The sequence below is a fragment of the Biomphalaria glabrata genome, chromosome 15, assembly GCF_947242115.1.
Source record: "Biomphalaria glabrata chromosome 15, xgBioGlab47.1, whole genome shotgun sequence".
Lineage (NCBI taxonomy): Eukaryota > Metazoa > Mollusca > Gastropoda > Planorbidae > Biomphalaria > Biomphalaria glabrata.
In genome coordinates, this window is record NC_074725.1 from 13604059 (window position 1) to 13630535 (window position 26477).

At 33.6% G+C, this 26477-nt stretch overlaps 1 protein-coding gene across 3 annotated transcripts in view; it reads left to right on the forward strand.

Moving 5' to 3' along the window:
- Positions 1-26477, forward strand: part of LOC106055682 (mediator of RNA polymerase II transcription subunit 12-like protein) — a 39484-nt gene that overhangs the window by 606 nt on the left and 12401 nt on the right. For 2 of the 3 annotated variants that reach the window (XM_056011957.1, XM_056011958.1), the window contains exons 2-28: positions 1316-1378; positions 1986-2024; positions 2319-2426; positions 2527-2607; positions 3181-3340; positions 4835-5025; positions 5434-5544; positions 5668-5801; positions 6013-6292; positions 9291-9390; positions 9526-9662; positions 10074-10205; positions 10556-10676; positions 11310-11539; positions 12384-12486; positions 13166-13195; positions 14676-14980; positions 18819-19115; positions 20092-20255; positions 20342-20456; positions 20837-20967; positions 21851-21961; positions 22370-22520; positions 22919-23048; positions 25231-25446; positions 25546-25681; positions 26193-26373. In XM_056011957.1, the coding sequence (XP_055867932.1) occupies positions 1316-1378; positions 1986-2024; positions 2319-2426; positions 2527-2607; positions 3181-3340; positions 4835-5025; positions 5434-5544; positions 5668-5801; positions 6013-6292; positions 9291-9390; positions 9526-9662; positions 10074-10205; positions 10556-10676; positions 11310-11539; positions 12384-12486; positions 13166-13195; positions 14676-14980; positions 18819-19115; positions 20092-20255; positions 20342-20456; positions 20837-20967; positions 21851-21961; positions 22370-22520; positions 22919-23048; positions 25231-25446; positions 25546-25681; positions 26193-26373 (3957 nt within the window). The remainder of the gene's footprint in view (positions 1-1315; positions 1379-1985; positions 2025-2318; positions 2427-2526; positions 2608-3180; positions 3341-4834; positions 5026-5433; positions 5545-5667; positions 5802-6012; positions 6293-9290; positions 9391-9525; positions 9663-10073; positions 10206-10555; positions 10677-11309; positions 11540-12383; positions 12487-13165; positions 13196-14675; positions 14981-18818; positions 19116-20091; positions 20256-20341; positions 20457-20836; positions 20968-21850; positions 21962-22369; positions 22521-22918; positions 23049-25230; positions 25447-25545; positions 25682-26192; positions 26374-26477) is intronic. The other variant, XM_056011959.1, reaches the window with a different exon arrangement.

A 26477-nucleotide genomic window follows, 5' to 3' on the forward strand; every position in this document is an offset into this window, starting at 1 on the left:
ACTGTAGTCTAGACCTAGGCTAGCTATTATCTATAGAGTCTAGTGGCACAAGGTGACAAGGTCTACGGCTCTCTTTCAATCTCTTCGCCCCAAATCTTGCGTAGTTTGTAACATTCACTAATCATTTATCCAGCACGCTGACAGACTGGTAAAACTTTCACCATTTCATTCTATTATATTTTAAACTGAAAACTTAAATACCAAATATAACAGACAAAAATATATCTTGTTCTGTACATGATAAATATGTCTTAACAAAAACACTTGCACGAAACATAGATATGTATCATTCTATTTAAAGAAATCTATAAAAAAAAGTAAATAATGATAATAATGTGACCTAAACTGTTAGCGCTAAAACGTCCCTTGCGCCAAAAACGTCCTGCTTGGATCAGACTTGACCTATAGCGTTTAGAATGTGAACAATTTGAAATGTAAAGCCTTCTTGGAAACTCCTTCCGGGTGAAATTTACCAGTTTTTCTAGTGCACAATTTATGATGATACTATGTATTGATCAATCAACAAATGGCTTTGTCCCCTCTCTTCAAGCGATGTCAAGTGTTTAGATTTGGGTGATCTCAAGGTGATTCTAAAAGCAGCATTCATCATGAAGCTTTCAAATTGTTAAACCACCTATCAATGTTTAAGGCTTATCCCTACAATGCTTCTCATACATTAATTATATTATATATTTTCAAATCAACAATTATTTTTTTTTTTAAACCTGTAAAATATTTCCTTTTTTTACTTTTTGTAATATGTTTTTACATGCTGATAACGTGAATGTTCTCTTGTGTTGTATTAGGGCCTCTTCTGGCCTTATTAGAATGCTCCTTGTGCAATTAAGAAATATCATCAATTTTGTTGTTGCGTAGTCATACTATGGTTACTGAGCAATAGTACCACAACAAGTATATTTAGAAACAAACTCTCTAGCAGCAGACAAATATTTATTCTTCATAAAAAGATACACAATAATTGGCAACTTCAGCCATCACAAAATAGCACAAATTATTTCACTTGGAAAATTATCACATACATAGTTCTCAATACTTTTATCTTAAAATACAAGACATGTCCGTCTGCTTACAAATCATGGCGTGGACTCTTTCCCATGTGGTCTGTCAATCATGTGTCCAGAACCCCTTGATTGCCACTGTGAAGACCCCTATTTCATGTTGGATAACTTATTCTTCGTAAACTCACATATTTTGTGGTTCTCAACCAAACTATGTCATAGTCTACCAAACAAGGTGTGACACTTTTTAATTCCAATTTAGCTGTAATTGATTAAAAAACATTTTTGTTTTGCAGGATGAACTCACACAGCAAAATGTTAAACATGGTTTTCAGTTGGGCACTGTTGTAACTGATGAGGTGAGTTTCTTCTACAGTAACTTTGTATTTTTCCCCTTCCATCATTAAAGTGATGATATGACCTTACAACATTTGAAACAATTATGTTTTAAAATTCTATCAAGACCATCCTTTATCCTCCTTCCTTCCATCTCTCTTTGAGAAGGACTATTTTCATCATTGATGGCATTAAAGTAAATGTTAGCTCTTAGGTTTAAAATAAAATGTTTTTTAAAAAAAGTAAAACAAAATTTGTATCTTCAAGTAATTATTTGATTTTGCTTTCATTTTTTTAAAAGCTTATCTCACTCTGTCTGCCTGGTCAAAAAAAATTTTACGCATTATTTCTCCAACACCCAATCTTGGATCAAGCTGAAACTTTGCACAATTATTTCTTTTACCTGACAACACAAGAAAAAAGCTAAAAGCTTGAAATTGCGCTAAACAAAAACAAATGACAAAAAAATATTTCTAATCGTACAGATTTATTATTGTTAGTCTAGATCTATTACAAATTTAATTACATGTCTGATCCAAACTAATTGATGCACCTAATATAGTTGTTGTTTTTTTTAAGTATTTTTTTTTTTATTTGCTTGTTAATATTTTTATCTTTTTTTTTTCCTAGTGTGCTTCTGCAAAGGATATAGAAATAACATTAGAAAAAGTAAGTTTTTATTGAAATTATAATGCTCATTTTCTTTACTATACAGTTGTCTTCCATTCAAAATAATGTTTTCTTATTGTGATAATATTTAATTTTATACATCATATTCTGTAAATAATTTTAAAAAATCTAATCTTAATTTTTATTGTAATTATATTATAGTAAACAAGAGAATACTTTTTACTATTGCATAAAAAGTCCACATATATTATTATATATAATAATAATAAGGCCTGTCTTTTATGACTATGACTGATTTTATAATCTTTTACTATATTTCAATTTGCAACACAGTGTAGCACATTTTACAACAGTGTTCTGAAAAAGAAGAATGAGCTAAACACTCTACAAGACAGCAAAAATAAAAAATTCCAACTGCCAGTGAAGGAACATTTTTGGCCTGTAAGTTTTTGAAATATAATTTCTTGTTCAAATTCCTTGTTCAAATAAGTAACAAGAATCATTTCTTAATTATTAAAATGTTTATCTTTCTTTAAACTAGGCCGCATGTAGTAAACCCTCTACTGAAGCTTGGTTTAAAGACTTGGCAGGAAGTAAGCCTTTAGCTTCACTAAGTCGCAAGGTTAGTTATTGGTGTTATTTATTAATTTTAAATATGTTGGTTAGTAAGCCTAAGTTATAAATTTTTATTGTTTTTTTAGTTTTATATCTCAATAATTTTTTTGAAAAACTTAATTAATATTTACAATCTTAAATACTTTTGGGCTAGTCAAAACTTCTGTTAGTAATTTCCATAATTTTTTTTTATTGCAACCTACTTTATGGTGCATGATTGATTAATTGTTTGGCTTGCAAACTGGGTGACTCAAAAAAATCTTGCTCAATTGATTAGTCATATTGCTTGCTACTTGACACTGATCACAGAAATGGGTGAATTCTAAATTAACTGCCCTATGAACTGCTACATCTCAATGTTAAATTCTACTTTTGTGGTTTATGTACTATAAATTTTATTTCTTTATCAAATAATTGAATATAAAAACTCTTATAAAGCTCTTATATCTTCATTCTCCTTTAGCTTTTATTTCAACCCATTTCTCTTCGAAGTCCTTGCATTGCCCTTGTTTACTGATTAAGGGTATGTTCTTATTGTTTATATGTATTAATATTTTTTTTTTACTTTATCTTGCAATAGGTTCCAACATTCAACAAAAAGGAAGAAATCTTCTCCACATTATGTGAATATGCAGTTCCCAATGTCAGGGCTGCCTGGTTTATAAAAATGACTGCTGCTCACAACATGGGAACCCAGGACTCTAGGAACCGTAGAAAATTGACTGTGGATCAATTTATGGGTGATTATTTTTTTGTCTGATTTCTTTTTTCTTGCCTAAGATATGAAGCAGAAAGTGTGCTTGTAATGAAGAATAGGTGGTTGTCTGCTCAAATTAACAGATTATTTCTTAAGGAGAAGAAGTGGTAGGACCTGTCTCTCAATATAACGAAGTAGTGTGACTTCACATAGGTTGAAATGTTACAGAATACCCTCAGCACTTTTCTTTGTCCAGTAATGATGATAGATATTAATTTATATATAGATGAAAAAAAGAAAAAAATAATGAGTCATTGGTTAACATGCATTGCGCGTAGGATGTAATCATCTTCTTTTTTGAAGTAAGGTCTGTATCCTATAAGATAAGAGACTATTAAATTATTATAAATGCCTTTCCCCCCTCTGCCAGTGTACAGAAGACATTCCCAATTTTATTTCGCTACTTCAAATGATATTACAAGTTTCTGAGTAAGAAATACTTTTTTGTGCACAAGGAAGACTTAGACTTAGGTCCTCCCGCGCCGTTCGGCGCATTGGGCAGCAAACTGTCTCCATAAAGATCTGTCACTGGCAATGTCTGAAGCCTCCTCCCACCTGGTGTCCACTGTTCTGAGGTCCTCCATGAAGGTGTGTCGCCAAGTAATACGAGGACGTCCCTGTTTGAGCTTTCCTCGCTTTGGCTTCCATGTTATCGCAACTCTTGGTGTGCGTAATTCATTTTGACGTAGAACATGTCTCGCAAACCTAATGCGCCGCTCAGTCACAACCTCACTAAGTGTTCGACTCCCAGTTCGGCATAGGATTTCCTTGTTTGAGACCCTATCTGTGTAACTGACTCTCAAAATCCGTCTCAGCCATCTCTGTTGAGCCACATAGTCTTTTCTCAATTTTGATAGATGACTTCCATGTCTCACATGCATATGTAGCAGTTGGAATGACGATTGTGTTGAGAAGGTGTATTTTGTCTCGAGTCCAATGGCTTGGCTAGTCCAAATAGGCTGCAGCCTTTGGAAAATGCTCCCTGCCTTTCCTATTCGGCACGCTACATCGTGGTAAGCATCTCCATCATTTGTTATGATGCTGCCAAGGTACGTGAACTTGTCCAGCTCTTCAAGCTTTGACTCGCCAAGTCTGACGGGGACACCCTTTGCCTTATATCCCACTCGCATAATTTTAGTCTTATCCAAGTTTATGCGGAGGCCAATTTTGTGTGCCTCTCTGTCTAGGCTCTCCGTCATTTCTTGAATGCATTTATTTGTAGCCCCGAGTAGTGTAACATCATCAGCAAAGTCCAAGTCCGTCAATCGGAGTTGTTCACACCATGGAATACCAAAGGCAGTCTGGTTCATTGCTCTCCTCATTATGTAGTCGATGGCTAGGAGGAAAAGGAAGGGAGATAAGATGCACCCCTGTCTCACACCTGTCTCGATTGTAAATCTGTATAACTTTGTGTTTTAAGGACTATATCAAAAGTACTAGTTTAAGAAACAATCACCTTCTTTTTTTCATCCTTTAGATTGGACTCAAGCTATAAGTAAATATTTGAAAGATCAACTTCAAAAAATTCAAGACTTTTACCATGGAACCAGTGGAGCTACAGCCACACCTTTTTTACTAGCACCTTCTCCAGCTACATCCCAAGTTGATTTAGATCTGGCAATGAAGAACTGGAACTACTGTACAAGATTTGCTAATCATCTTTATGAAGTATGTGATGCCATTATGAAGACATATAATGATGTTATTATGAAGCTATATAGGGATGTCATTATGAAGACATATTGTTGTTGTTTTTTTCTATTACTTTATTCTGATGTGGACATCAATTTTTCAATAGAGAAAACATCTCAATATAACTTATGAAGCCCAGTCAAGTTAAACAAGTTTTATTAAACTTTGTAGGTTCTTTTAAAGTTCTCATTTCTGATTACCCTGAAGTGGTAGTATATTTAGTTGATAATGGCTTCTGGATCTGTCAAGGTGGTTCCATCATTTTTAATATGATATAAAAAAATTTATAACAAAAATACTCGATGTAATATTTAGAATTTAAAAGAAAAATAATATATGACATAGGCCATTTAATAATACAAATCCAAACCTTTATTTTATCAGGAAGGCTTACTAGATCGTCATGACTTTCTCAACTGGTTGATAGAGCTCCCAGACAAAATGAAACAAACAGATGATGTTGTATTGAAGCTCATTTTGGTACAAATGAACATAGTAAGTGGATGTCTCCATGTGAGGAAAAACAAGTTTACTTTGGGATCGTATTAACATTTAACACTGCTTTCTTTTTTTTTTAGGATGATTTGTAAAAAAAATTGTCACTTTCTACTCTTACAGTATTCTTCAGACATGTGCAAATCTGTCATACTTGCTAGGAGATTAGCCAACTATTGCGGTAGGAAAATCTCCCATTTGGTTGCTGAAATGGATCATATGTTAGGCAGAACTGACCCTCAAATGAGTGCTAATGGGTAAAAAAAACAACATGTCTTGTAGGTTCAGTTGTGATTTCATAACAAAATATCCAGCTCTAATAAAGTATCATTTGTCTTATTTATAAAACAGATTGTACTGGCATGCATTATTTTAAACCAAATACTTACCTATATTAGAAACCCTTTGAAAAAAGGGTTTAAGCTTTTGTAAATATTTAAGCTCAGTATAATAATAATCTCTATTCAGGACTCCTCTGACACCAGCCCAAGCCATTAACACCACCATACAGATGTGTAACCCACTTATCAATGCCATGGCAGAGTTCAAAGAATGCCAGAGCCATAGGTTCATTGTATTACAACTATGTGCTCTGGCCCAAATCATCACCATCAAATGTCCCACCGCCATGGTGTGGAACTCCCTGGGTGATTACAAGAGCAATTCCTACTTGGTAGGGTCTCCTCTTGACTTGTACCCTTGTGCCACTAGCAGTCTTCCCATGCCACCTGGACAAAGCAATACTTATGTAAGTTTTTTTACCTCTCTTTTTCATTATTCCTAGTGGTGTTCTGTCGTCACTGTTGTTGTATAAATTCTTATGCATGCCTGTATGATATAAACTGTTAAAATGATATTGGTAAGGGTTAAGCATTATCTAAAAAGAAACATCATTTTAATTTGTTTAAGTTATGTATCCAAACAGCTGAGTGGCAACATGCTTAGCTTCTGAAATGAGGGATTTTAGGACACCCCTGAGTTTACCCAATTCTGATGAGTGCCTGACATTAGTTAAAGAAATCTAAGGGGGTTGGTCATTGTACTAGAAACTAGGGGTGCACCGGATAGTCGCTCCGGCTTCTGTCGAATATCCGGCATTTTTTACTATCTGGTGCTATTCGGCTCCGGTTGGATATCACTACCGGATAGTAAACCGGATAGTAAAAAATACACCTAATTAATATGCATAAAGTGAACCTCGTTCCATTAATGTCTGTTGCAGAATGTATTAATGTTTATATATTAAAACAAAATAATGTGCTTAAAAATAGAGCCATTATGAATATGCACCAAACATCGTTTATTATAAAGACAAGGCGTGTTAATAACGTAATATAAATAGAAATGAAACTTTACATCATAAATGCGCTTTACATACAGAGCAGCAATGGCTGACACTTTTTTCGATTTGTCTTGACCATTGAGTAGGTTAGTTAACATGTTAAAATGCTACATTCCTTGACTACGTCATGCTGACCAGATGTCTGTCTAGCTGTGCGGGTATATCTCCAGAGGTAGAGATGAACAACTCCCACCCCTTTTATTTGTTTAGTCCATCACATTGGGGGTTTTTTATAGGCAGGTGACCACAAGTTAAATACGATGGACGTAGGTTTAATGTCAGCGTATTGACACTCTCTAGAGGTCACACCTTTCGAGGGAACTGAGTTTGTTTATTTAGTAGTTAATCTTTATTACGGGGGCTGGACTACCATAGCCACACCTCTAAGGTAACTAGGACTAGGTATATTTCCAGATGAACAACTCCCTCCCTCTTTTATTTGTTTAGTCCATCACATTGAGTTCATTGATTGACAGGTGACCCCAAGTCAGATACGATGGACGTAAGCACTCTCTAGAGGTCACACGAGGGAACTATGTTTGTTTACTTAGTAGTTAATCTTAATTGGGGGGGGTGGGGGGGAGGGGAGGACAGGACTTCAAGCCAGACATCTACACGGGTATCCGGACAAAGAGTTTGCTTATTTGGAGAAAAATCTTAATCACGTGGTTGGGCTAGAGGCCACACCTTTTCAAGTGTGCCGAGTTACTTGAACATAAATCTCAATTAGTAAGCTGGACTAAAGATCACACGCACCTAAATGAGTGACCTTTAGCTACACAGAACACAAACCGCGAGATTATATACCCAGTAAGCCAGTAACTAATTATTTTGTAGAAGACACGACCAGGGCTATCTTTAAATGGAGAGCTAAACACCCCATACTCTTTATTTTATTTCTTTGGTCCTTGACTCCCAATTTATTGATAGACATTGACCATTTTTAAGCCAGAATGAAAAAACACAACGTGCTAACAAAGGATATTATTACACTGTCAATAAATATTACGGTTAAATAATTTTTCTAACGTGTTAACTTGAATATTACTCCTGCAGTTAAGTGTCTTGACTTGATAACAATATTCTTAATAATTTGTGACAGTCAATTAACTCCTTGTTATTACTATTTTTTTTTACTTAAGATGCGTACTTAGCCACTGTGTATCAGGCCAGGACGACTTTTACACACCTGACATCCATAGGCTTACTATCGTTCCCTTTTGTAACAGTAACTGAAACCACGAATAAAATAATTAATAAGTAATAATTAAGGAAGATGTTTCTAACATGCGTTCTTTGCATTTAACGTTTACGTTCTTTGCACAATAAAATAAAACAAAAGATGTGCATGTTTGCGTGTGTGTATTTTTTTTTTGCCTTGTATTAAAATCATTAGAAAGAAAGCTAATTTCATTGTTTAATTCTTTTGACTTAATAAATAATGGAAAACCTTACAGTAAATTTTGAAATCGCATAAAATAAATTGAATAATAGTACCGCAGTTAGATCTAGCAAACAAAGAAACAATATGCTGGAGTGTAAAAAAAAACAAAAAAAAAAACTTGACCTCTAACTAGTGGACGGGTATAATATATCTATATGCTTGACTGACCATGCCAATGTGTTATCTTTTTTGACTGACACCCAACTCTATTGCGTGCGTATGCTCAAGGAAAAAACAATTCTTGATGGTTAACACAAACAAGTATACACATTACACTAGGACTACATGTGTAGGCTCATTAGGTATATCTGACCAGGCTGTTAGTCTGAAATTCATAAACACATACATCCGACCACTATACAAGGCAGATTGCACTTTACTTATGAGATTAACATTATTAACTAGTTAAATATATACTAACATTATTTACATTGACCTTCCTACACACATCCTTTACAGTTGGTGGCATCGTACATACACACAGACACACTCATGCCATACATATTTTTAGAAATACTGTTAAGCTTGAATAAATCAATCAGTAACAGAGTTTAAAACAATAAGGTATATAAAAGGAAAAAAAATAAAACCAACCAATATAGGTATGTTATTTAACAGTTTCGTAAAATGTTCAGCAACACAAGATATTAACAAGACACTTAGGTATCCGGCCCCGGCCGAATATCAAATTTTACTATCCAGTCATATCCGGCCCCGGCCGGATATCAAAAAGTACTATCCGGTGCACCCCTACTAGAAACATGAAACTCCTATTTGCAAAGGGTACAATGTCTGAAAGGGTACTTATGTAGCCAAATAATAATACATTAATTCTTCAATATTTTTGTGCTAGATGTGATTTAATATGTAGGTCACAGTGAGGTGTCCAATGTTGCACTCTTTGTCAATCTTTATACTTGCAGTGTCTTTTATATTATCTTTTTTTTTTTTAAATTTCAGATACGCCAACAAGTAAAGAATGCAGAGCAACAGATTATTGCAAGAAGTCATTCTGCTGAAGTACACTGGTCATCTGATAAGTGTCAGCAGTCTGCTGTTGGTCAGTTGCTAATTGTGTTTGCTGTATTTTACTTGATATGTATCTTTCTGTGTGGGTAGATTGCGTTTGATAATTTCTGCTTTACTTCATTACTAAACCAGAGCACTGTTACATGTTTATTCTATGGTATTACAGGCTACATCATGAGTAAAGTATTGAAAGTCTTGGATGTCCTGGATCAGCACAACTTTGATATTGTTGACAGTATTTACAATATGGATTCTTTGTATACAAAAATATTCAGCATTACCCAGAGTAAAGAAACTGGAGAGGTAACCGGACTAGTCAAAATATGGGGGTGTTGTGGGAGGGGCAGGAAGTATATATATATATATATATGTGTGATTGTGGACAATAAACTTATAAGCAATCTGTATCAGTGAAAAAAAGGTGACGGTCTAGCTAAAGGTTATTCAGTAAAGTTCAAATGGAAAGTTAATCTTAAAGCATAAAATAGACAAAGGAAAAATAAATTCAGTCAGTGAATGCTTATAACAATGACCGTCACAACAGTTAACTAGCAATCAAGTGAATAAAATTGTATGAGTCTTATAATGATAACCTCATTTATCAATGTTTTTACCTTTATTTCAAATTATTAAAATGTTAACATTATTGAAAAATTGTATACTACTTATAGTAAGTGAAAAATGTGTATGTTTTAATTTGTTGCTTTCTTATAGGCTCCTATTGGTGATGAACCAATCATAAACCTTCTGGTGGACTGGGCAGTCAGTGTTCAAAGAGTTGGCGATCACAGGTGTATAGTTGTTGCTCTTCTTCTTGAAAGGCGACAAAATGAAATTCGTAGTGAGGTATATTTTTTAAGCAAGACTGGTTTTTTAAAAATTAAGATTTCAAAATTTTTTTGATAGTTATCAAAAAGGTTTTATTTTATTCATTGGAGACAGGCTCAGAATAAAAGTGCATTGAATTATGAACATTTTTATTAGATAAATTTATGAAAATTACAAATTATAAGCAAATATTTTCTCTATTAAATAGATTTTAGAAATATTATTATTAAAAAGCAATATTATTGAAAAAAACATTTTCAAGATGAATGTAATGATAAAAAGGATACATTTTTTGTGTAAACTTCTAATGCCCTCATAATGATTTGAATATTTATTTTATTTTTGTTGTAATTTAATGAAAAAAAAAGAAATTTGGAGAAGTTGAGTCTGGAGATGATAAAGATGGTGTTCATTCAGAGACTTTGACCTCCACACCTGTGTTTCAATCTTTGTTGATGAGCTTCCTTGACACGCGAGCCCCTGTCTTAGGTATGTTTTATTTGTTGTGGAAATTGAGAAATTCCATTGGGATAGGAGAAATAGTATAATTTTTCTAACCGCTTTGATGGAGAAATAGTCAAATCTTTTTAACTGCTTTCTCTTTCCTTTCTAGTCCATTGTAGGAAGTAATATTTAAAAAATGTATTAAAAAAGTAAAGTTCCCCTTTCAGACCTTGTGGTCTATAGGGCAGATGATGTAAAGGTTATCTGTTTCTGTGACCTACGGTTAACAGGGGTTTCACGTGGCCAGCACAAAGACCAACTGCCTTTACTTTTCCCCATCTAATGTCAGTTACCCATTAGAGCTGGATGGACTCAGAGGTGCCTAAGGATCCCTAAATAAAAAATCCCTGTCTTCACCAGGATTCAAACCTGGGACCTTTGGTTCAGAAGCCAAGTGCTTTACCGCTCAGCCACCGAGCCTCCTATTTTTTTAAAAATATATTTTCTGTCAAAGATACTGAGCATTAGACAATTTTGTTCTTTTTCTCAATGGTAGACCAGATAGATTTTTTTCAGATCCTCCACTATATAAAATATGTATTTTATTATATGTTTTATTTCTGCCCACTTAGTGTAGTGACACTGTTGTCTAGTTATTTTTCAACTATTTCATTGCAGAGGAACACCCAACAGATGAAGCCAAACAAGCTTTTAAGAATCTCATCTCCTTATTCAATGAGCTGATAGTCCACGATGTGTTCTCCCATGATGCCTACATGCACATGTTGATATCCAGAGGGGACCTGGGCCTGGCTCCTGCTTACACAGCTCCTTTGGCTGACCAGGATGACCTCTTTAGCACTAAGAGCCCCCCAGAGAGCATCAAGCATGAGGTCACACTGGGAGATGTAAGAGAGCATGTGTTTTACAATTTTTTAGTGGTCACTATATTTTAGTGTTTCTCTAAGAAAAGCTTGTCAAGTGTTTGTATACAGTCTTACAAACTGGTGAAGTTGAAATAATATTGTTGTTTTTTCATTTTGTGGTGGATGGAAAGAAGTAATAGGAAAGAGGCTAGTTTATGTTTTGGGAGTTTTGACTGAAGATTCATAGCTGAAACCAAAGTACAAGAAGCCTTTTTTTGAGTAACAGATAAATTGAATTGTCAATACAAACACTATGTCATTACCCCCTTGCCACATAGTTTAGTGGGTTATATTAAAGAAAGAATAGGTACTTTACAATGAAAATCTTAACCTTCAGGATTAAGTTGGAATCTTTGGTTTATAACTGTCATGAAATTGTTTTCCTAATAAATTTTTTCAATAAGTTCTAAATCAGATTTTAAATGTTGAAGATGAAATGTAAAGATAATAAAATGATCTATTTGGAAATTTGGAGAACAGGGTAATAGTAAAGACAACAATCATTACATTTTACATAAATTCTAAATTAAAATACTATTTATTTTATTTAAGTAGATTATTGAAGTATCATAGAAAAAAAGTATTAAAATTTTTTTGTTTACATCCTTTGATTCCTCTTTTGACATAGCGCTAATCATTCATTTTGGTAACCTTAAGCTGCACTAGTTTTTATAATTGTTTATTACATTTGTTATCAATTTCCTAAATGTAAACATGTTACACAGCACATTGAGTATAGCAAATATATTAAATCTAGTGTTCTGATCCTTAATGTTTGTAATGAATCAAATCATAATGAATAAAACTGTATGGCTTTGTGATCTAGGATGAAATCAAAGTTGACATGGATATCCACACAATGGAAGAGAATTTTGGAAGCTTGTTTGGCAGTATGAAGGAGGAGAGTAAACCCAGTCCAGAGCCCCCAGGTAGGTCATCTTCATACAGAGTTTGTTGAATTAGTTGCATTGTTGAAACAAAACTTAATTTTTTAGCTATTATGCAATTATTTGTTTAGGAGTGACTTGACATTAGATGATCAGCTTGTAGTTAAAAAATACTTGATAGATATCAATGATGCTTGCTCTGTTAGTCACAGAGAATAAAATTTTGTTCTGTTTCTAGTGTTTCTCAACATGGGGTTGTAGTTTTCTCCTATTTATAGCAATAACCATTTTATCCTTAATCAACTTACAATAAACAAACACGACAAAAAAAATAATAATTTAAAGGATAAACTAAAAACTACTCCTTGAGAAAGGTGTATAAAATATGATTGAATTACACTTTCTATTCTATTACAATTATATTAGTAATTAAAATGAATATGCAACAGAAATATTCAATCAGCTGAATAATTATTATCTCATTTATTTAAAAAATAATAAATATGGCATTAATGATGAACTATAATTTAGTTAAAAAAACAACAACATAAGTTGGCAGCAAAATAATCTACTCTCTGATGCCTATATTCCCCTTACTTGAAATGCAATCCTGTTTGTCATGTGACCTTTCTGTAATAGGATTTAAAAATTAAAGGGAATAAAAAATACATGTTAGAATTAGTTTTATTCTGTGACTGGTGACCTTTGTTTTTCATTCCAGCCATAGATCTGAACCTAGGCTCACTCAATGGTGAGATTTATATGGTTTGAATACTATTGCTAGAGAATATTTTCCAAACATTGTATTTTATTCTGTTGGTGTGGGTCTGCTGTTTCGTTAAGTACCTGTGTTGGTTTAGTTGACAAGAAACCTAAGGGAAATAGAACCAAGAAAGCCATAATTTTGTAAATGCTCTAATATACTCTCTAAATATTTATTTAAAAATGATTTTGATATGCTCTCTGTGTCCATAGTTTCATTTACTGAGTTCATCCAAAATTTGTTGTTAGGGAAGAATAAAAATTGCTTACCTAGAAAATATTTGGCAACATCAATTCAGCGCATGAATTTATAATTAAAGTAAATTGACCTACTGCCACTTAGTCTTAAATCTTAAAATAAAAAAAAAGTTGGTATGTTAAAAAACATTGCTTTGATTTCTTTAAAAATAATATTGAATTCTGTAGAATTTTATTAACATGGTGTTGAAATCTTCTTTTATGATAATTATACTTTTTTTTTTCGTAATCTTAGATTCTTTTACGTATAAGTAAAAAAAAATTTTTCTTTATCAATGTATGTAGTGTTTTTGTTATCTGAATGTCATCATTATGCATGATTGTTTTAAACAGAAAATTTCCATTTTATTTCTATCAAAAAATGCATGCCAAGCTTATATCAACTCAACTCTGTCTGTCTGGAAAAAAGTTTGAACACATTATTTCTTTGAAACCCAATCTCGGGGATCAAGCTGAAATTTTGGAGATTTATTTCTTTTACCTGACAACACAAGAATCAATAAAAAAAATAGTTTTAACAATTAGTTAATTAACTATTTTGTTTGGTATCTCGAACATTGTATTTGACTGAAGTGATGGTCCTAGCTGAACTAGTCCTCTTTATAGGTCACCACTCTAAATTAAAGCAAACAATATATAAATGTACAATCTTCTCTTGTCATAATTACCTCACTAGCAGAGTAGTTAGCATATTGGGCTGAGGAGGCTTGAGCCATGAGTTTGAATTCAGGTTGTTCCCCGCCTTTTTTTTTTTTAAATGCTTTTAAAAACCAATTACAGATGTCCCTTTCTGGTCCAGGTAAGTGATAGGATCATATTGAGAAAGCTAGAAATATTATTAATCACACAGATTTATTGTTGTTGGTCTAGATCTATTTCAAATTTAATTACATGACTTATCCAAACTAATTGATAAAATTACACTTCTGTAAATGATTGCCAGATAAGTAAAAAATGTATGTTAAATTTTTCAAAGAGAACCCCTTAGTAGCTGACTATATATTTGAGTCCTTTTATCAATAATAACCCCATTTCAGCTGACAGTATTTGAAAGTGTTTTACATTTTAAAAAATATTATCATAGCTAAATGGAATATTGTTTTTTTATATAAGCATTCTTTGATTTATGCATAATATATTTATGTCAGAAAATTTTGGTGAATCATTTATTGTCAAACTGCATCTTGTATATGTTTATTTTTACTTTACAGCCTCTGTGAAATCTATCAAGTCAGAGAAAGAGCAGCCCTTGGGCAGTGTTGGAGACTTTAGCACAACTCCTGCTGCACCAGCACCGCCTAAGGGACCCTCCAGGCACATGGTGTATGCCACCCACTTTCCCATCCCACAGGACGACTGCTCCAGCCATGAAATCAACCAAAGAATGATTGTCCTCTACGGGGTTGGAAAAGCCAGGGATGAAGCCAGACACATGTTCAAGAAGATATCCAAAGAAATAGTCAAACTCTTCAGCAAGAGGAATTGTATTGATGTCACCAGCGGAGACCTGGGCAAGGTCAGGCCTGATGGTTATATTTTGAGCCCCTTTCCATTTGTGAACTCTTTATATCCCTTCTATATTCGCACAAAAATCTTTCTTTTCGTCAGACTACACATGCTTTAGTTCAATGTACGCTGCTGCTTTTATTCTGCATAACTGTTGAGAAACAAGATATAAATTTCAACTCTTGTATCCATCTCTAAATCAGTTTTTAAAGTTCTAGGAGACACAAAAAGTAGAAATTAACTAAAGCCAATTATCTTAAGCTTCCTTGAGTACATAAATATGTAGCTTAACTTAGGATATCTATGTAATCTTTTTATTTCAACTTTGGAACTCAGTTTAAATATATCTTTCTTAAAGCTCTATTGGTGTGGAGAAAGTCAGCTGATCTAAATAATTTGTGATGATTCATACTAAAGGCTCTTGTATTTGTACTTCATGATTTAAGTCAAACTGGGACTCAATTTTTTTTGTCACTGTTATTTTGCTTTTTAAATAAGAAATATGATATTAGCTTTTTTTTTCCCTCAGTGCATATCATGAGTTATCAGGACCTGGAAACATATTCCTAATAATTTGTGTAGTTCAACACTTGTATAAAAGAAAAACACAGTATTCTGTGTCTCATGTTGTATTGAAACTAGGGGTGCACCGGATAGTACTTTTTGATATCCGGCCGGAGCCGGATATAACCGGATAGTACAATTAGATATTCGGCCGGAGCCGGATACCTACATGACTCAAACAGCTCGTTTTACTGAAGTTTTTTCAAATCTTCTATATAACATACCTATATTCATATTATTTTGTTATTTACTTTCTTACTTTAAACTCTATCACTGATTGATAAATTAAAATGAACAGCATTTTTTTTTACAGATATGCTTATCATAAACTAATCTTTGTAACATGAGATGGTGTGTGCGTATGTATTGTAAAGTAGAATGTGGGATAACTCATGCAGAATATATAAACATATATGTAACTAATGTAAATCTTTCAAAGGTAAAGTTCACTCTTGGTTTTATTGCATAAATCTTTCTTAAGTACAATCTAAGTTGTATAGTGGGTAGATGTTTGTGTTCATGTATTTGACACCATCAACTTGTCATTAGGCTTGTGTTTTAAAGGCCACAAACCGCTTCTGGTTTGTATCTAATACAGATAATGGCTTAGTAAATATCTTAAGTACAGCAAATTTGCAGCCGTATGCTGGCCATTAAATTTTGTACAATGCAAAACAGCTGCTTCGGTCAAATGACTCATTCAACCAATGGGCAGTTAAACCAAAATATGATTCGGTGGTAATATCAGCTGTCCAAGTGTCCGTTGAGAAAGCGATGCTTTTAGCATCAGATAGCATTTCAGGAAGCTTTGAGGAAATATTGTCGTAGATATCTGGAATAACACGATCTGTAAAATATTTGCGACTAGGCACAGTGTATCTTTTCTCCAGTACTTTTAAAAGTCCAATAAATCCAGGCTTCTCAACTACTTGGTAAGGTTCCATGTCAGTTGCAATCATCTTTGCTATGGCCAAGTGAATGCGTTTAGCATTATCACTATTAATATCCCACAATTTAGCTTTGTCTAAGACCTCTTTAATCCCTGGTTGTTGCTTGTGTGTGAGGCTTGACGAATCACTGGAGCTCGTAGACGTACTGGCACAGGCAGTGATATTACTTGATGCTGATTTCAATGCAGTCATTTCGTTGAATAAGTCTGTGTGTTTCAAGCCTAGATGACTAATCATAGTGGTGGTTGAGAAGTCTTTAGGTTTGCCTGGTTTACCACGTGACAGTACTATTTTACAAGCATTGCAAACTGCTTTAGAGTTGTCCATTGTTTTGACATTAAAGTAACGCCATATAAGTGATGACTTTTTATCAGCCATTATTATTACTATTTAATTTACTAAATGCCCTTGCAAGCCACTTTTATACCCGTGGCTTGTGTAACAAAATACTTGTAGGGGTGTGTCCTGTAGTTCAGCGCCCTAATTGACATTTCTCTTCAAGTAAACAAACTTAGTGTCATCATCTAGTGACCTCTAGACAGTGTCAATATGTCTTAACAATTTGGTTTGTGGACCAGACCCTTGATTGACAACCTATCTCATAATAAACAAACTCATACCAGATTAACCTTATAGAGATTTTGCTTGTAGTCCCGCCCCTAATAAAAATTCTACTCCAAGTAAACAAACTCAGTTCCCTCATAAGATGTGACCTCTAGAAAGTGTCAACACATTGACATCTGGCTTAATGTGGTCAGCTGCCTATCCGTGAACTCAATGTTATGGACTAAACAAACAAAAGGAGGTGGGGGTGCTCATCTCTACCTCTGGAGATATACTCGCACATCTAGACAGATTTTCAGCGTGACGTAGTTAAGGAATATTACGTGTTTACAAGACCACTCAAAGGTCAAGACAAGCTTTTAAAATGTGCCAGACATCGCTGCTACGTATGTAATACGAATTTATAATGTAAAGTCTAGTCCACCCCCCCCCCCCCAATAACAAACCTAGTTCCCTCGTGTGACCTCTAGATAGTGCTTACGTCCATCGTATCTGACTTGGGGTCACCTGTCAATCAATGAACTCAATGTGATGGGCTAAACAAATAAAAGGGGAAGGGAGTTGTTCATCTAGAAATATACCTGGTTACATTAGAGGTGTGGCTCTTGTAGTCCAGCCCCCCCCTAATAAAGATTAACTACTAAGTAAACAAACTCAGTTCCCTCGAAAGGTGTGACCACTAGAGAGTGCCAATACGCTGACATTAAACCTACGTCCATCGTATCTGACTTGGGGTCACCTGTCAATCAATGAACTCAATGTGATGGGCTAAACAAATAAAAGGGGAAGGGAGTTGTTCATCTAGAAATATATCTGGTTACATTAGAGGTGTGGCTCTTGTAGTCCAGCCCCAAACCCCCCCCCCCCCTAATAAAGATTAACTACTAAGTAAACAAACTCAGTTCCCTCGAAAGGTCTGACCACTAGAGAGTGTCAATACGCTGACATTAAACCTACGTCCATCGTATTTAACTTGTGGTTACCCACCCATAAAAAACTCAATGTGATGGACTAAACAAATAAAAGGGGATGGGAGTTGTTCATCTCTACCTCTGGAGATATACCCGCACAGCTAGACAGACGTCTGGTCAGCATGACGTAGTCAAGGAATGTAGCATTTTAACATGTTAACTAACTTACTCAAAGGTCAAGACAAATTGAAAAAAGTGCCAGCCATTGCTGCTCTGTATGTAAAGCGCATTTATGATGTAAAGTTTCATCTCTATTTATATTAAGTTATTAACACGCCTTGTCTTTATAATAAACGAAGTTTGGTGCATATTCATAATGGCTCTATTTTTAAGCACATTATTTTGTTTTCATATAAGCATTAATACATTCTATAACAGACAGTAATGGAACGAGGTCCACTTTATGCATATTAAATAGGTGTATTTTTTACTATCCGGTTTACTATCCGGTAGTGATATCCGACCGGAGCCGAATAGCACCAGATAGTAAAAAATGCCGGATATTCGGCAGAAGCCGGAGCCGGAGGGACTATCCGGTGCACCCCTAATTGAAACAGACACAAAAAGCAGCTGTTTTGTCTTGCATTTTTAAATTTTTTTCCCTTTTCTCTTTCACTGCTTGTTCCTTTGTATATCATCGGAAGTATTGATATGCGATGCCAAATGTGATACCACTACATATAGAATTTGCTCTTTCCGTACACAGTTTTGTGTCTTCAAGGCTCTACTGTAGTTTAACTGTTTACTAATCTATTATACAATGTTTTCCATATAGTTAAGTGTATTTTATTGATTTCAGGTCAAGAAGAAGAAGGAAAAAGAGGCCAAGGAAGCAGAGACTAATGCTACACCTTCCACGCTTAACACCACAGTTACCTCCCCTAACTTTGATAACTTGCAGCAGAAGTTTTCCAAGTTGTCTTACTTTGACCAACACCAGGTGACGGCACAGTGCACTTCTGCTGTTCTGGATCAAATCAAAAGTTTCACTGCTGGCAACTCCAGCTATCTCCCTTTGGGGGACAACATTTCTTTTTTGTTTGACCTCATGCAGTCTGCACTCAACATTAATGGCTTGTTAGAGTTTATTATAAGGGTGAGTTATGTTAACAATTTTAAGTGCAATTTAGCATATATCTAAAGTTTACTACAATGTAAAAAGTCCTTCAAAATCTAAGTGTATTCAGTTTTTTTCAAGCTGTTTAAGGCATCTATCTGTAAATTGTTTCCTGAAGCGGGAGATTTAGAAATCTGTACAAAATACATTTATTTCTACAATTTTATACTTAGGCTTTGTATTGAATTTCAAAGATTAAGATGAGTGACCGAATCCAGTAGAGTCCTGCCTTACAACATCTCCATTTTCATAGAACAACTCATAATATTGTGAAGAGATTTTATATTTAAATTGATTAACATAATTGTTGGCCACAACCAGCTCATCATACATTTCTTTTCTTTAGCCCTATCTATTCTGGACATGCATTTTTATCCACAAACATGACAGGTAATAATGGCACCTGCCTGGTGTACTTTAGGAGCCAGTGTTTTTCAGTTTGACTTGTCTGTGTGATGGCTGAGTAAATGTAGAGTAGTGGTAAATACCTTTCATTGATTGGCTAAATGCATGGTGTAGGAGCAAGGAAAAGAGGATGCCGAAGAGTGTTTGGGCTTTTTTTTCACTCTATCGTGTATGAAGTTTTCTGAGTAGTCACTGTGAAATTGAACTGTTCCCATCATGTTGTGATGAAAGAACTCAACTATTCTCAAAGGCCTGGGTGTACAGAGCTTAAAAGAAACCATCTCTGCTTTTGTGAGTTAATGAAAGCATTGTCCGTTTACAAAGGTTTAAATATAAATATATAACAATTGTGTTTTTGATGTTTAAAGATAAAGATGTACACTATATTTTCTTTGATTACACATTTCTATATATTTATCTAGAAAGAACTAATCTATGGTTAAAATATCTATTTGTATTTAATGTCTTTGTCTCTAGATATTGAAAGATCTTGTTGTTGTTAAACTTGTTGGTTAAAATGTGTATTTATATTTAATGTCTATGTGTCTAGATATTGAAGGATCTTGTGGAAGTAGAAAAAGAACTGCACCAGAAAGAATCATTCCTCATGATGACTTATACCACTGATGTTTGCCTAAATATTGTGGCAGTTCTACGCAGATACCACTCCTATCTACTCAGCCCTCAAGGTCTCAGCTCTGAGCTTTTCATAGGGTAAGGCTTTCATGTGTCTTCTCTTGTGGGTAGTGATTGCTAGGTCTTTTGTGATACAAAACAAACATCTTTGTTTATTTCTACAGCCTGACTGACATTCTTAAAGTAGTGAACGTGTGCAATCCAATCTATTGTTCCACCGCTGAGAGGTGTGTCTTGACTTACCTCTATGACATCTACTCCACCTGTTCCCCTCTTCAGGTATACTATGTTTGTTTGATATGTTTTAATGCATTGCCTTAGAACTGTTGATTGTTTTGTGTTACATACATTTATAAAAAAGGAAGTAGGACTGTCTTTCATTCTGGCAGGATGTGCTAAATGGGTTGTGAAATCATGGTTGCCTAATGCATCATACTGTTTGATATAGACACTGAACATTTTTAGGGCACATAAATAATATTTAGTTGTTTGTTTGTTTTTTGTATTTTTAAAATTAAAAATTCTGTAGATACATGCATATTTTTGAGACAAATATTTTTTAAATAAAAATTTATATTATGTTTTGTAAACTAGAATTTGTGTGTGTACATCTATGAACAAAATGAAATAATGCAAACAAATTAAATGTGATTTTACAGATGCGACATTCTGAGATCTTTAATCCAGCATACACAAAAATGAAGGCCACTCTCTTTGCTCAAATAACTCCATCTTCTACTAATGCCAAGTGGGACCAGAATGAAATGACGGACATCATTAAATCTGCTAGGTGCATTTTAGCTAGTGAAGTGTTTTCAGTTGCGCTTGTCAATATCATTCCACATCTCAATAGGGGTATTTAGAAATAACTACAGCTTCGACCACTGCAGTTTGATAATAAACACTAATAAACATATAAACTTATTGCTAAATAAAATCTACAAAAACTACAGTTATCTAAGAAATAACAAATTAATTATAGAAAAGAACACAGCGACAGCAAAGGCATCCATCCTCCCCTCTAAGAAACCAACTAACTCTATACTCTCAGAAAATTCACCTTTTTGTACAAATAAATTAAAACATTCAGTACACATTACTAACATACTGTTCACATTCATAACCTGGGAATACATAAACAAAGGCATGTAACTCTTTCATATCTCAATAATTCATTCAGACTCACTTAATAGTTACTGACAGCATTGATCTCTAACCAAGAATCCATTGTTAAATTAAGCATTACAACTGATTTTAAACAATAATAGAGAGCTTCAGTTTGAAAGTCCACAGAAACGTTTCTATAATGTCAGTTTCATTTATATTGTTTAGTAAAAGAAGTTCACTGTTTCTGAAGCCAATTGCATTGGACAGTATGTCTTAATCACCAAATTAATAGTGTGATAGAGACAACGGCTAAACCTTCACACTTCAATAATATTTCGAATCCCCTTCCATTATTTACAGCAATACTCTCTTCTGTGACTCCACCCCTTTTTTTTTTTCCCTTTTTTCTCATCCATTAACTTGGAACAAAAATTCCATTTCCTAGATTTTGTTTGATTCCCTTGTTTCTGTGAAGCTAGCAGCTGCAGTTCTCTATAAAACTAAAGCAGGTCAGAGACTATGTGTCTACCTTACATTAACTCCAGTGTTTTTGTCAACACTCCTAGGTTGCCAGATGAACCACACAAGCTACACAAGAGTTTGGCAGACTGTGCCACTACCCGTTACAGCTTTGTCTGCAATGTCTTGTTACATGTAGTCTCAACACCTGCTGAAAAGTAAGTTTAGATCCCCACAATTTCCTTTGAATCCTTCCTTTTCTTGAGATATAGAAGAGAATTGATCTCTAAAGATTGTAAAAGAATGGACAGGCCTGTTAGTGAATGAAATTTTATCCAAGGCAAAAGACAGAGAGGAATGGAGTAAGACGGTCAACAGATTTTGTGTGGTGCCCCAAAGGTTTAACAGACTAAGGGATGGGTAAAGGTGGTGAATGTGAAAGATTGTAAATTTGTCTATTGATAAAAAGTCTATTTTTACAACATTTTTGGTTTGGTGTTCATTATTCACTTATATACACTAGCTTAAAAAATGAGATAGAAGAGAGAAACATATTTTTTTCAGTTTTATATTATAGTTCACATCACATTGAATTTTGTATCTAGATTTGTTGTTTTTTTTGCCAGTCTAAGGACCATCAATGACTTGGCTGTACTATGTGCTGAACTGACTGCTCACTGTAACTCACTAAGTCCAGAGTGGCTGGGTGTTTTGAAAGCTTTGTGCTGTTCCTCACAACAGGATCTTGGGTTTATTGATGTGCTCACTACTATTGATGTAAGTATACAATCAGGACAAAGACTAAATAATAAGTGTGAATCACAAGATTATTATTTTATTAATATACCATTCACTTTAGTATATTCAGGTTAATGCTCAGTGATTACTGGGCAGTTATATGCATTCTTTTCATGTTTGATGGAACTTCCCTATCAATGTGATTTATTGATGTAACTCACTCAAAACCGTGACATATATAAAGTATCATTTTGTAACTTAATGACTGAACTTTTAGTATTTTCTTAGGGTACTTGTTGATATTCTTCTTATTTTTGGGATTGTAAAAAAAACAAAAACACCTCAATATTAGAAATATTGACTACTCATCATTTGTAGTGTTATTTCTTTTAGTCATAGGATTATTTATATACACATTTTTTTCTATTTCCCAACAGGTGAGTGACCTGTCCATCCATGACTCCCTGGCTGTCTTCACTGCCATGTTAATAGCTAGGCACTGTTTCTCTCTGCAAGATTTTGTTTACCATGTCGCTCTGCCCTCACTTATGGCTGTATGCTGTCCTGGTAATTTATTTACATTACTTATTCGTTTCAAAATTCCTTTTTTTTTTCCCCTACAAATGTATTTAAAATTTTGCTTTGCTGGTTAATAAAAGAAATTATGATGGGCTTTTTATTGTTTTTTTTTTATATACACACAGATTGGCAGAGTGTTCATGTGCATGTTCCATATTTATTTAAACATTTTATCTGTTTTTTTTTATTTGGCTTAAATTTGTTTGTATCAGTTTTTATTTCCTCAATATTTATTAAAGGTACATGTGAAAGCAATAAACCATTTAAGCTTTAAGTAATGATCATTATTTATTTAAAAGTATAATATTCTTTAGCCAAGATAATCATTTTTTTATACTTTGAAAAAATATATTTTGTTATTTTTGTCTTTAGTTTTCCAAATGAACAACAATTGATTTGCTTGTTTACGTAAACTATATAATAAAAGAACAAAGTTGGTATTGTCATAAAAATGTGTATTATTCCTTAGTGGGAATTAAATTGAAATTTTTAAAATGTTTATTTTGCTGACCTTCTCCTCTTCCCTGATTGTTCTCCCCCCCCCCCCCCCTTTTTTTTTTCTTCCATTACTTTTACAAACATTGATCTAAAGGTCTCCACAAAAATGTATCTAAATATCTTTTGACTAAAGTAGCTAACATAATCAAGTTGGTCTATGTCTTTACTTTTATAGAAGACCTGTATTTCATCAGCTAAAGTAAAACTATGCACACACTTATTGCGACAGAAAACACACACACTTTTTTTTGTTGTTTTTATAAATGAAGAAGACTAAGGTGATAGGTTTTGAGAAAGAAGAACAAGATTCATTTCATCTTCTTAAATGTTATCTTCACAATCATTGCACAGTTTTGTAAATTATATATAGTCTAAATTATATTAAATTATATAATCTAGTTTCAATTATGACAAGAAATCAACTAAATCTTGAAGCTATTGGGAACCATTGTATTTTAATCCTTAACATTTAGATATGGCAATAGTGGTAGAACAGTAACATTGATTTTTAAAGTGATGAGCAAGAAAACATATTTAATTAATCATCCATTGGAACATTAAATGATGTGCAGACAACATTTAATTATCTGTTAACAAAAGAAATGAGAGTTATTGTATTCAAAGGTATTATACCTTAGTGGGAATTAAATTGAAATTTTAAAAATGTTTATATTTATATGCAATATTTAAGTTTAAAAAAAAGCCTAATATTATTACTTATTATATTATTATTATTACTTAATATTATTACTTATTATATTATTATTACTTATTATATTACTTTTGAAATTTTAAAAATGTTTATATTTATATGCAATATTTAAGTTTAAAAAAAAGCCTAATAGAGATTATTGACTGAAAGAACTGAACAAGAATGAGCTTTTAAATATCCATTTCTAATCTTTCTATTTTCTTTAACTTCTACTTTTTTTTTTTTTTTTTTTTTTTTTTTTTTTTTTTTACTAATAATAATGATAAAAAGAAAAGTATCACTGAATAAAATATTAAAAAGAGAGGCCTCAATATTTGGACTTTCTATTTGGGTTCTTTGTTCAAACCTTTATACATTATATACATGTCTACCCTTTCATAATTGTCTTTTTAAAACAAACAATATTTATGTCTTCTCTCTTCTACATATATTTCTGCCATCATCTTTGTCCATCTCCTGCTCTACAGAAGGTAAATTTTCTCTTCTCTGTGTGTGCACACCTCAAACTTGGGGGATCTGCTTTCATTGTTGTCTCTTTTTTTTTATTCACTCATGCATGCTTTACAATTAGTCTAAACCTTCTGAGCCATCATTTGAGCTGTAGAAATGTGTGGGTATTGGCCCAAGATAAAGCTAGGGTTTTGTTAGATTTACATTTAGGTAAATGATATTCTGAATAAAATTTTTTATAATGATGACGGATGGCTCAAATGGTTTGAAATGTGATTGTTTTATCATAAAACTTGTATACTTTCAAACTTGTAATCTAATTAATTAATTAGTGATTTGATAACAATAAAATAATGAAAGTTTAATAACATTCCATACATGTTTTTCCTTAACACTATTTGTGATTCATAACTTCTTACCTTAGTAGAAGAGAATCTACTAGAAACAAAAGGTTTGGGAACCAATGCTAATAGGTTAGAAATTCTTATACCATTGTTTCTATGTTTACAGAGGGAGATGCTGAAGCTGAGTCTGGGGCTCGCCTATCCTGTCACCTGCTTCTCCGATTGTTTAAACCTTCATACCTTATAGCACCACAGTGTAGCATCTCACAGAAAAATCCACCTCCGATACGGAACTCCTGTGACAGGCACTTGCTGGAGGCAGCACATTTATTCATTGGGGTGGGGCCAATGTTAGCAGTGCTGAAAGCTATGTTGAAATTAGGTAATATTTGAAAGATTTCTAGTCTTACATTTAGTGTGAAGGAAATGTTAAAATATTTGAAGATGTCAGTGTCTAGAAAATGATATTTTATTGTTACAGCGGATGAATCTAATGATGAGTCCACTAGTAAAGGAAGCTCTGGCAACTCCAAAGACAAGACTGGCATGTTTCTGGACTATATGCTGAGAAATTTGGAGACTGATGGCATATCTGCTGAGATGGAGGCAATGTTGAGGTTTGTTTTACTTGTTTTCTTAACATTTAGGAAAAGTATGTTTTTGTTGTAGGCATTCGTGTGATTTTTTTTTAAAATTTAGGTTGTACTTTCTTTTTTCTTATGTCTATAATCAGGTAGCTTAATTTTTAACAAAATCAGTTTTTTTTATTTTATATGACCCCTCAACTCATCAAAACATAAAGACACTAGAAAAGATGCAAAATGGAGTCATACAATTTTAAACAAACAAATATTCCCATTTGATTAGAGCAACAAAATCAAGCTTAAGTCACTGATTAACATGCATGACTTGATCGACTTAGGAAATGTGTAGGATGTAATTATCTTCTCTTTTGAAGTGACGTCTGTAATTTATAAGATAAGACACTAGTTTTGCACAAGGGTGACAGCTAAACACCCACAAATCTTTCAATTAAAAATAATATTCTTGAAATAAGCCAAAGCTTAAAAAAAATTTATATTTTCTTGATTGATAATATTTTATCCTAAATATCTCTTACGTTTACAGTGCAAGCTCTGGGGGTCAATCTGGAAAAGATGGTCTGGGCAGCGGCAGCCTCAGTGAGTTTGCCAAATGTGCCTTGACTGAAATATGTCGACAGGATTGGGTGCGGGAAAAGTTTCTACGTAACCCTGAGAAGCTCTTTACAAGTGACCTGCTGAATGATCCCATTTTGTCCTACAGACAGGTAAGTGTGCGTTAGTTTGATAGGTACTTTCTTTAGGAACCATAATGACACTGTGCTTGATACCATAAATGGATATTACTGAGCAATGTGGGCTACATCCTAAC